The sequence below is a fragment of the Neoarius graeffei genome, chromosome 12 (genome assembly GCF_027579695.1).
Source record: "Neoarius graeffei isolate fNeoGra1 chromosome 12, fNeoGra1.pri, whole genome shotgun sequence".
In the NCBI taxonomy this organism is placed as follows: Eukaryota; Metazoa; Chordata; class Actinopteri; order Siluriformes; family Ariidae; genus Neoarius; species Neoarius graeffei.
The window spans coordinates 51,117,646-51,130,303 of record NC_083580.1 but is presented as its reverse complement, the minus strand read 5'-3'; the positions used below and the strand labels follow the sequence as shown (position 1 = coordinate 51,130,303).

The 12,658-nt window shown below is 37.7% G+C and overlaps 1 protein-coding gene across 1 annotated transcript in view; it reads right to left on the bottom strand.

Annotated features, from left to right (window-relative positions):
• rimbp2a (RIMS binding protein 2a) overlaps nt 1–12,658 on the bottom strand; it is a 210,510-nt gene that overhangs the window by 48,287 nt on the left and 149,565 nt on the right. Inside the window, exons 5-7 of the mRNA XM_060935983.1 lie at nt 7,265–7,387; nt 2,473–2,577; nt 1,238–1,288 (exon numbers count right to left, since the gene is read on the bottom strand). Coding sequence (XP_060791966.1) covers nt 1,238–1,288; nt 2,473–2,577; nt 7,265–7,387 — 279 coding nt within the window. The remainder of the gene's footprint in view (nt 1–1,237; nt 1,289–2,472; nt 2,578–7,264; nt 7,388–12,658) is intronic.

Genomic DNA, 12,658 nt, shown 5'->3' with positions numbered 1-12,658 from the left:
GAATGGTGTTCTCAGGGTGATGGGAAGTGTTGGGTTTGTGCCACACATGGTGTTTCCCATGATGGCCAGAAAGTTAAATTTTAGTCTCATCTGACCAGAGAATCTTCTTCCATGTGTTTGGGGAGTCTGCCACATGCTGTTGGGTAAACTCCAAACATGTTTTCATTTTTTTTTCCTTTAAGCAAGGGCTTTTTTCTGGCCACTGTTCCATAAAGCCCCACTCGGTGGAGTGTATGGCTTAAAGTGGTCCTATGGACAGATACTGTACTCCCATCTTCGCTGTGGATCTTTGCAGCTCCTTCAGTGTTATATTTGGTGTCTTTGTTGCATCTCTGATTAATGCCCTCCTTGCCCAGTCTGTGAGTTTTGGGCGGCCTTCTTTTGTCAGGTTTGTAGTGGTGCCATGTTCTTTCCATTTTGCTATAATGGATTTAATGGTGCTCCCTGGGATATTCAAAGTTTGGGATTTTTTTTATAACCCAACCCTGATCTATACTTCTCCACAACTTTGTCTCTGACCCGTTTGGAGGCTCCTTGGTTTTCATGTTGCTTGCTTAGTAGTGTTGCAGAGTCAGGGTCCTTCCAGAACAGGTTGATTTATACAGACATCATGTGACAGATCATGTGACACTTTGATTGCACACAGGTGGATCTTAATCAACTAATTATGTGACTTATGAAGTGAATTGGTTGGACCAGATCTTATTTAGGGGTTTCATACGAAAGGGGGTGAATATCTATGCACACTCCAGATTTCTGTTTTTTCATCTTAATTATTGTTTGTGTCACAATTTAAAAAACAACAATTTGCACCTTTTAAAGTGGTAGGCATGTTGTATGATTTAAATGGTGCTAACCCCCCAAAATCCATTTTAATTCCAGCTTGTAATGCAAGAAAACATGACAAACACCAAGGGGGATGAATACTTTTGCAAGACAATGTAAAACCTGTATCTTGTTTCCTCCCATGACTTTTCACTTGATGTCAATTGCACAAATATTCTTTGCAAATCACTATAACAGTCACAGATGTGATAGATGCAGTAAAGTTAATTTATTTATATAGTGGCTTTAACAATAGACATTGTTGCAAAGCAGCTTTACAGAAAAATAAGATTTTAAACATATAAGCTCATACATTTATCACTCATAAATTTATCCCTAATGAGCAAGCCTGAGGCAATGGTAGATGTTCTCATTTCAGGAAATTAGCTCAAGGATGAGTCCATAATCTTACCTCTAACAGATGAACCTTTTCTTCATGCTCTTTCTCAGCATCAGCCTGAGCCTGGAAACAAAACACGCCATATACACCAATTAGCCATAACATTATGACCACTGAAAGATGAAGTGAAAAACATTGATTATCTTGTTACAGTGGCATCTGTCAAGGGGTGGGATATATTAGGCAGCAAGTGAACAGTCAGTTCTTGAAGTTGATGTGTTGGAAGCAGGAAAAATGGGCAAGCGTAAGGATCTGAGCGACTCTGACAAGGGCCAAATTGGGATGGCTAGACTATGGGAAGAAGGCAAGCTGGCGGAGTCACTGTGATGTTCTAGGTAAAGTTCTGCTGGGAAACCTTGGGTCCTGACATTCATGGGAATGTTACTTTGACAAGTACCACCTACCTAAACATCACTGCAGACCAAGTACACCCCTTCATGGCAATGGTATTCCTTAATGGCAGTGGCCTCTTTCAGCAGCATAATGTGCCCTGACACACTGCAAAAATTGTTCAGGAATGGTTTGAGGAACATGACAAAGTGTTCATGGTTTTGACTTGGCGTCCAAATTCTCCAGATCTCGATTTGATCAAGTGGCTGTGGGATGTGGTGGATAAAATGTCCAATCCGTGGAGGCCCCACCTCACAACTTACAGAACTTAAAGGATTTGCAGCTAATGTCTTGTTGCCAGATTCCACAGCGCATCTTCAGAGGTCTAGTGAAGTCCCTGACTCGACGGGTTAGAGTCATTTTGGTAGCACAAGGGGGGACCTACACAATATTAGGCAGGTGGTTTTAAATGTTATAGCTGACCGGTGTATATCTGTATCCCACAGTGCTGTTAAATTCTTGAATCAGAAGGTGTTGATTAATTTTTATAACTGCACTTCTGATTGCTCTGAATGTTCTGGCTGTATTGTATTGTATTATTATATAATACAGGTTTATAATACATCTGTAACATGACAAACTGGTTTTTTTTTGTCTTAATTTCAAGATAAAGAAATAAGCAAGGCTGGTGAGAGAAGGGCTGTTTATAGCTGCTATATCACAATTCACAATATCACAACAGGAATTTTTTTCACAGACACTCCACATTTCAAGACGACATACTGTAGCTTAATTTCCTACTGAAAACATGAGAGAAATCTACTGTGGTACAACATTATATAAAGTTTATTATATAAAGATTATATAAATCCAAACATAATAGTGTGTGTGTGTGTGTGTGGTGTTGAGTTCTTTGCCTTTCGCAGAAGCTGGATCTCCTGCTGTGTGGAGCTAAGGATCTCCAGGGCCTGTTCATGCTCTGCCTCCAGCTGCTGCCTTGCTTCTGCAGCCTTGCACATACACTGAAACAAACACACACATACTTATACATTATATATATAAAAGTGATCATTTGTTTTGTGGATGTTCCACAATAATAATGTAACTATAAATTGACAAAAGGCATGATATATTGTTCTTTAATCAATATGAGGTGCAATGAAAAAGTTCCAGGACTGTTCCTCTTGTGAACCAATGAATTAGGGCAAGGTCATGCAAGTGCAGCAGGAGCAAGCAGTAACTCTCTTGAGTCAGCATGCTACATGACATCGCTGTGTCAACATCGGGACCTGCATGACACGTGTTTAAGCATTTGGCAACGGTGACACATGAAATGCCTCAGCAAGCCTACGGCAATGAAGCAACGAGCTGGATGAGGCATTTTGAGTTGCATTCGCAGTTCAAGAGGGGCAGGACATCACCGGAGGACAACATTCTGCCCCTCTTGCACAGACGCCCTTCTTGACAGCGCACCGTCATGCAGCATACTGACTCACAAGAGTTAATGCTCATTCCTGCTGTGCGCACATGACCTTGTTGGGCTCTGTTCATTCACAAAAGGAACATTCCCCAAACTTTTTGATTGCATCTCATAAAAGTCAAGAAATTCCTCTGTGGTATAAGAGAAATAAAACACATGTTGTTATCAGAAAATAATCAACCTTAGGGTGGTAACAGCAACTCCGCTTCATCACACTACCCCATCACTCAGTATTTGACATTAACAGCACCCCACTCCATTGTAAACACCATGGAAGTGTTATTACTTGCATATCATATAAAATTCACACCAGCAAGCTTTAATATCCTTGAAAGTCAACTCACAAGATTTGACAAATCATCCAGCATTGCTTTATGAAAGGTTTATGCAATCCTTATGAATCAGTTATGAAGGCTCCAAATGAGCTGTGTTATAATGCTGCAGCACTTTTTGATTTAAAAAAGAAACATGAAAGTTCATCTTTAAACTGAACAGGAAGTCAGAACAGGAAGTAAAGTTGGAATTAAGTCTGTGAAATGAGTTGTAAGGCTTAGAAACATAAAGCAGCTTAAAACCACTGACTTATTCAACCTTATTTTTCCTCTCAGAGAGAAGTAAAGCTTCTCTCTCTCTCTCTCTCTCTCTCTCTCTCAGTGGGTTTGCATAATCACTGACTTGTCTGAGGTGTGATGGAGGATTTGAGTACATTTCAGAATAGTGAATAAACGACTCCACTGTATTAATCTGTGTATTCAAGATGTTAAACACAACGTCTATATTAATGTTCCAGTCATCGTTTCATCTATTTTCCATAATTAATGAGAAAATTAGAGTGAAGTCCATTCAATTAACAAACATCCTCCTCCTCCATATCGAAAACACTTTCTGAGATGTAGCATCGAGAAGGTAATGGCTCATTAAAAAAAAAAGATCCAGTCAACAAAATGAATGACTTGTTTTTCCTTTTAATCACTGCCCTGTCTTTTTCCACCATCCTTCCATCATTCTCTTTATTACATAATCAATAATGACTCATGTGGAAAAGATAAATACTTTTTCCATGATTCTTGTGAGGCATTTTTTTTCCTCAATCAATGTAAGAGGAAGTGCACAAATCATAGACCAGATTACTTTTTTTTTATCTGAAAACAAAACCCTTTTTTCTGAAATCAGTCAGCTTGTTCCTGCATCTTTCATACCACTTTTAGGTATACTTTGTACATTTAGAGGTGAAAAGTAGAGTGAGTTCAGGTACACTGGGTAAATTGTGGCAGTTAAACTTGGTAGCATTTCTTTTGTGGCCTGATAAGTGAAAATCAAAACTTATGTTACTGAGCTCTTGCAGTGGACCTGCTTGAGAAAAATAACGTGACCTTAATTCATGTGATATCACATAAAGGGGCATGGTCAGCATCAAACAGGAAGTTGACATCAAAAATTTTGAGCTAGGAAAAATAGCATATGTTTGGCTTAGTTTTCATGAGGTTATAAAATCGTCATGACTAATATATTACAGACATACACCAATCAACTATAACATTATGACCTCCAACAGGTGAAGTGAATAACATTGATTGTAATGAGATAATGGCACCTGTCAAGGGGTGGGATATATTAGGCAGCAAGAGAACAGTCAGTTCTTGAAGTTGATGTGTTGGAAGCAGGAAAAATGGGCAAGCGTAAGGATCTGAGCAACTTTGACAAGGGCCAAATTATGATGGCTAGATGACTGAGTCTGAGCATCTCCAAAAAGGCACATCTTGTGGGGTGTTCCCGGTATGTAGTGGTTAGTACCGAACAAAATGGTCCAAGGAAGGACAACCGGTGAACCAGTGACAGGGTCATGGACAGCCAAGACTCACTGATTTGCATGGGGCATGAAAGCTAGCCATATGGCCCAATCCCACAGAAGAGCTACTGTAGCATAAATTGCCGAAAAAGTTAATGCTTGCTAAAACAGAAAGGTGTCAGCATTAACTTTTTCAGCAGTTTGTCATCTACCCATCACAATTTGGCCCTTGTCAAAGTCACTCAGATCCTTACACTTGCCCATTTTTCCTGCTTCCAACACATCAACTTCAAGAACTGACTGCCTAATATATCCCTCCTCTTGACAGGTGCCACAGTAATAAGATAATCAATGTTACTCAGTATCTAACATCTTCCTTTAGTATTTGTAAATCCCGCCACAACACCCGGTCTGGACCCCTGTCTCTGTTTGTTCCCCCAGTAAAGTCTTTCTGACATTCCTCACTTAAGTACACTGGTACCATTGGCTGGAATGAGTTACCTAGTCACATTCAGTCTTTTGAGTCTAAAGGTGTTTTCAAAAATAGGGTTAAAAGTTTTTTATTTGATCAACTTTATCAACAGTCACAAAATCCTTTTATTATGTCTTAATCTTATTTGTTTTTTTATCTACTGTATTAATTTGTTTTTTGTCAGTCTAATTTGTGCTTATATTTATTGTGCAATTTTGTTCAAATTTATTCTCATTATTATTATTATTATTATTATTATTATTATTATTAGTAGTAGTAGTAGTACATTTATTATTATTATTATTATTATTATTATTATTATTATTATTGTTTACATAATGTCATTATGTATCTGCTATTTGATTCTTGCCAGACCACAATGGAAATAAGTGTTATACACTTTCTTGTATTATCTGTGTATCTTAATGTACACTATATTTATGTATTTTGTGCATTATTTTATGAAATTAAATCAATCAATCAATCAATTTACTTCACCTGACAGTGGTCATAATATTATGGCTGATTGGTGTATATGCTGCATATATACAAAGGATGTAGTACTGTAATAAAATAAATATAAATAAAAATATATATCATATACATATATGTATAATTTAATCATTTTCAAGATGTCCTAAATTGTCCAACACTGTTCAGCATGTTCTGCGATGATCTGGCAACTTGTCCAGGGTGTACCCCACCTCTCGCCCATAGTCAGCTGGGATAGGCTCCAGCTTGCCTGTGACCCTGCGCAGGATAAGCGTTTATGGATAATGGATGGATGGATGGATGGATGGATGTTCAGCATGATTCAGGTTAATTAAAATACAGTAAGTGGAGAGAGGAAAAGTGAATGGATGCTATGTTTAAGTGATGCACAAATGTATTTTATGTGCATTAAATGGTGTTTTTTAAGGCATGTCATTAAACAGGGGAATAAGATAGACTGGGAAATACTCTAAATTAATAGTTATTCCATGAAATCAAGTCGGATATGCGCTGATAGCTGACGAGGCGCATAGCGCCAAGTAAGCTATAAGCCATATACGACAAAATTGAGTGGAATAACTGTTTTATTCTAGCCACATTCACTGGATTTTGAGAAACAGAGCATTTTTATTTTTTGCAAATCTGATCAATAAAACCTTTATACAAAAAGTCCGACAAAATCATTTCTACTTAGAATGTAAACAAACTGGCAAAATGACAGAAGCAATTTGTGAAAAATGCTATAATAATAACTGTTGAAAAATAAAAAGATATGTTTTTACCATCAAATACTTTTATTCCATATTTTGTTGCTTTTTTATATTGGGGGGGTTGTTTTCAAGTAAAGTTTTTATTTCATCCTCGGTTGGTTCAGCAACACGTGCTGCCATTTTGTTTTTCCCTACTCACAGTATACGAGCTGATATCCTAGTAGTAGAGTAGCCAATCAGAGCATGTGATTGCTCATATCCAGTGAATGTGGATAGAATATATATATATATGTTTATATTATTTTGAAATACTCTGTTATGCTGCTACTCTATGAAATAAATTATGAAATGTTACTTACCATTAGTGGTGGTTTTCTACAGTGATTTTTATTTAATCCTTTCCTACTGAATTTTAGAAAAGATTTTCTAGAATATGTTGAATTTGGAAAAGTTATTTTTTGAGAAGTTGACACATTTGAAAAAGTACCGTTATTAAAATGTGATGGATTGAAGGCATGAACAAGTATGTTACAAATAAATAACATTTTTAAAGTAGCATTGAGAATCAAAGTAAAGGCTTGAATGAATGAAATGTGTACCAAATGGCTTTCAGTCATTCCAGATAAAAAGGAAAGCCATTCAGTAATTTTTAATACCTCTTATGCAATGCTTATAAATGAGTTTGAAGACCATAAGTAGATGCCCTTCAAATAAAGCATTAATAACTTTTATTATAACTGATGAAATAGTAAATGTTCCTCCTCACCTTTAGGGCCTGCTCAAGATTCTCCAGTTTGACTTGGAGCTCATCCTTTTCCCGTCTTGCTGTGTCCCTCTGCTCACTTACATTTGCCAACGTCTCTCTGAGCTGTTCATAGTCTGACTTTACCTTTACATGACACAGTGACAGAGAAGAGAAGTAAGACCATTCACAGAGCTCTTGTTCAGACTGTAGTGTGCTTAGATGCATTGTGGATCCTGCTTACTGTAATGATGAAACAGAGAACTGAACAGTTAAATAAAATCTACAGTGGGAAATTATCCACAAAAACTCAGCAGATTCAGCAGCAGAGTGTCTGCATTTTTTCATGACTCATGAAAACATATTGTTGTTCACACATTCTTCAACATAAGCACTATTATTTCCAAACATAATTAATCTTCCTGACATGTTCATTTAATAGGAGTTGCACTTCCTGGAGTACACTCTTTACATCCAGACCCATAAAACATAAGAATGAAAGATCTGAATTTGTGAAGATGTCTCGACACCCTTATGGATACACCAAAGACTGAAGCTGAATTTCAGGAAAAACTAAGCTGGAAAATGAATCCTATACACCAGCACTTTTTAAAAATTAACTGCAGTTTAGCTCAGAATGTAGTCAATCTGTGGAGACATGGCTAATATTGGAAGTTTACTTCTTCAGTTTAGCACTGGAAATATGAGGCTCATGTGGCTAAGAAGTAAACTTATGGTCACCAGTTTAGTTTTTTGGATATAATCATTTTCATATCATAAATTTGTATTAAACAAGTATACAAATAAAACGTGAATTTGTCTTACTATAAACAAAATCACTTCTATAGTACAGCTTCACATCCAAACTTGATGTCACGCCCCACCTAAGTTTGATGAGTGTTGCTACCCAATCTGTGTCCCCTGCCGTATTTGTACTTCTTACTGTTTTAAACACTGCCCAATCTGTATAATGTAATGACTGTTAATAATTTGATCATTTCATTATTGTTACAGTGTATGTGGTGACATTTAAGTATAGTGGCTCTAGTAGGAACAGGATCAGTTGTCACATCAAATTCACTTTTAGTAAGAGGAAAGTTTTATTTATTTAAACCTCTGAATAAAAACGCATGTCTTTTTGCATTAAACAGCTGAGAAACTAATAAAACATTGTTATTAAACCAATGTTGGACTATAGATCTCTTTTCATACTGATTATAATGGTTAACCCAAATAAAATTGTGTTTAAAGATCATGACTAAATGCATTTGATAGTTTTGATATGATGTAACTGGATCACAAAAATACTGAAACCATCATGTTCTACCATACTAATCAGAGTAATAGACCTTTTAACATTATGCCTTTTATAATAAAGGTTTTTATGATAAAATCTATGCACTTCACATATTGCAGGTTTTGTGTCAGATTATATGTTATAAACATGGATACCGGCTTTTTTTAAGCATATGTGGTGAATCAAATCAAGTCATAAAAATTTTAATGCATGCCCAGTACAGAATCAGACAGCCAACTTAGGTTAAAAAAAAAAGTGCACTTGCACACACCTGAGAGACGACAGATCACAGCCACAGGGATGTATGCACTTGCACCTTCTCCACACCAGGAGGTGGCAGCAGTAAGCCAAGAGCTAAAAACAACCAAAACTCCATCTTTAAGCCAAATCACTTTCTTCATCATTGTCAAGTACTCAATCTACTTCTCTTACCTAAACTGTACTGAGCATGTGCGGCACAAACCGGGCAGGGGACGTGGAGCCTATTTCTGTTTCTCTTTTCCTGAACATGAATGCAGACTGCTGACTCCTGCTGGTTTGGAAAAGGTGCAAGTGCAGAATATTTGTCTGTTTGGCTGTCAGCTATTGTCCCTCTGGCGTGTTCAAGTGCAAAATTTTTGGCCTGGGTTGGCACTAGTTGTTAGACTCCAGATTGATATGTCGTGCCTCTAATATTCCAGTCCTGGTTAGAAGCTGTGTAATATGTGCTGTCTCTGGAACAGAATCAGTCAGGGAGCAGACACATGCTCCATCTCATTTATCAGGATATATTTCATCAAAGCGGGACTGAAGAAACGAGTCGATTTGTATCTCACATTGATCCAAGCTCGGCAGATGAGAAAATGTCTGCCCTGATGTCAGAGTGCATCTATCCTGGGCGTATTTACTCTCTCTGCCCAGTATCATTAACACCTCACCCATATGCCGAAAGAGTCCTCGAACACAGAGTGGGGTGGGCAAGAGTGGGTGAGAGGCAGGGTGGGCGAGAGTCACTATCTGATTGAGCAGCAGGCATTTTATCTCCGGCACTGCTCTGGGGTTTGGACAGATGGTTCCTTTTCACTGGGCAGCCAGAGAAGAAGAACAGGATAGGGATTATGCTGAGACAAGCTGTGGCCAGGCCTCTTGGCAAAACGCACCATCGATAACAACACCATTAGTGACCGGAGCCCCAATCTGCTGCTTTCAAAGTGTTATCCATTACTGATGGTGAGGAAACACTTGTTTCAGTTTGAAAGCCACCAGAACGTCTCCAAATAACAGCTAGATGCTGAAGGTAAATTTGATTCCCCTGAGCCTCACATTAAGACACCGAATTTTCTTAAAAGAGATAATATTGCCTGTATACAGGAACAACCAGACTGAAGGCCTGCTGTATTAAGCTGCTTGAACCCATTGTTGAGTGCAATTCAGCCACATTCGCCACATGGCAAAATACACAAATTGGACTTACTGTATCCTCATTCATATGCATCTGAAGGAGAATCATGCAAGAGAATGTGAATAAAGGAGGCGTGTTGCTGATTACATATTCTGTATGCACAATGTAAACACTGAGTTCTGTACTAATTGGCATCACTTAAAGCAAGTGAAGTTAACAGGCATCAGTGGCAACCAGAGGAGTAAAATGGGATAAAAGATTACTGCTGAAAAATATTTCACATTTTAGATCTAAAATATTATATTACACACCAATAACTTTGATGACAAAAAAATATTTAATATATCATTTTACGTGTAGGTGGCACGGTGGTGTAAGTGGTTAGCACTGTCGTCTCACAGCAAGAAGGTTCTGGGTTTAAGCCATATATATATATATATATATGCGCTGAAAGTGCAGACTTTTGGGTGAACGGTGTAGGAATTACAGCACTTTTGTATTTAAGACCAAAATTATTCTCTCATTATTTCACTGACAAGTAAACAGATAAAAGGTCTACGGTTGATTTCAAATGTCATATTTGTATTTGGATGTGCAATATCGATTGGGAATCTTTTGAATATAGGGGTGGCACAGTTGTGTAGTGGTTAGCACTGTTGCCTCACAGCAAGAAGGTTCTGGGTTCGAGCCCAGTGGCTGATGAGGGGCCTTTCTGTGTGGAGTTTGCATGTTCTCCCTGTGTCTTCATGGGTTTCTTCCAGGTGCTCCGGTTTCCCCCGCAGGATAAGTGGTTACAGATAATGGATGGATGGATCTTTTGAATATGTGTGGATTGGAATGTGCAATATCTTTTGAATATTTGTGTATTTTTAAAATATATTGAACTTTTATTTATCTTTTATGCTATTTGCACCAGCAAAGCACAGCCAACCAAATTTGTTGGACTGTACTTGTGCATTACAATGACAAAAAATGTCTACCTATTGGCAATCTAATGCTGTTAACTCTCAATCTGAAGTTCAAAGAGTTGTCGCCTCAGGAACACCAAAATTCCAGGACCATGGAAAAAAACTGTGGGAGATGCCAGAAGAATTCTTTCTCTGGTGAAGAAAAACCCCTTCACAACAGTTGGCCAGATCAAGAGCATTCTGCAGGAGGTGATGTATCTATGTCAAAGTCAACAATCAAGAGAAAACTTCACCAGAGGAAATACAAAGGGTATTGATGTAACCCATTAGTAAGCCACAAAATGAAACCCATTAGTAAGCAACAAGATGAAACCCATTAGTAAGCCTCAAAACAGAAAGACCAGAGTTTGCATAGATAGATAGATAGATAGATAGATAGATAGATAGATAGATAGATAGATAGATAGATAGATAGATAGATAGATAGACAAACCTATACAGTTCTGGAACAACATCCTATGCGTAGAAGAGGCAAAAATCAACTGTTCGTGATCTATACCATTTATTATGGGGAGGGCAGGTGTGGCTGCGAATGGAACTGGTTCCCTTGCATTTATTGTTGATATGACTGCTGGCAAAAGCAGCAGAATGACTTCTGAAGTGTATAGGGCCATATTACCTGCTCAGATTTACAAAAATATTTCAAAATTCATTGGATGCTGCTTCACAGCATAGATGGACAATGTCCTGAAGCATATTTCAAATGTAACCCAAGACTTTTTAAGGCAAAGAAGTGGAATCTTATGCAATGGCCAACTCAATCACCTGACCTGAATCTAATTCAGCATGCATTTCACTTGCTGAAGGCAAAACTGAAGGAAAAGCCCCAAAAGAACAAGCAGAAACTGAAGACAGCTGCAGCAAAGGCCTGGCTGAGCATCACCAGGGATGAAACCCAGAGTTTGTTGATGTCCATGAATTCTAGACTTCAGGCAGGCAGGCAGACCGCAAAGGATTTGCAATCAAGTATTCAAAATGACAGTTTAATTTATGATTATGATAGTCTGTCCAATTACTTTTGGGCTATTAAAAAGGGAAGGACACATAAAGTATACACAGTGCGATAATTCCTATACCATTCATCTGACTCAGATGTATATACCCTCAAAAAAAAAAAAGAAAAAAAAAAAAAAAAAATATATATATATATATATATATATATATATATATATATATATATATACACACTATATATACACACACACAACCCCGACTCCAAAAAAGTTGGGACAAAGTACAAATTGTAAATAAAAACGAAATGCAATGATGTGGAAGTTTCAAAATTCCATATTTTATTCAGAATAGAACATAGATGACATATCAAATGTTTAAACTGAGAAAATGTATAATTTAAAGAGAAAAATTAGGTGATTTTAAATTTCATGACAACAACACATCTCAAAAAAGTTGGGACAAGGCCGTGTTTACCACTGTGAGACATCCCCTTTTCTCTTTACAACAGTCTGTAAACGTCTGGGGACTGAGGAGACAAGTTGCTCAAGTTTAGGGATAGGAATGTTAACCCATTCTTGTCTAATGTAGGATTCTAGTTGCTCAACTGTCTTAGGTCTTTTTTGTTGTATCTTCCGTTTTATGATGCGCTAAATGTTTTCTATGGGTGAAAGATCTGGACTGCAGGCTGGCCAGTTCAGTACCCGGACCCTTCTTCTACGCAGCCATGATGCTGTAATTGATGCAGTATGTGGTTTGGCATTGTCATGTTGGAAAATTCAAGGTCTTCCCTGAAAGAGACGTCGTCTGGATGGGAGCAT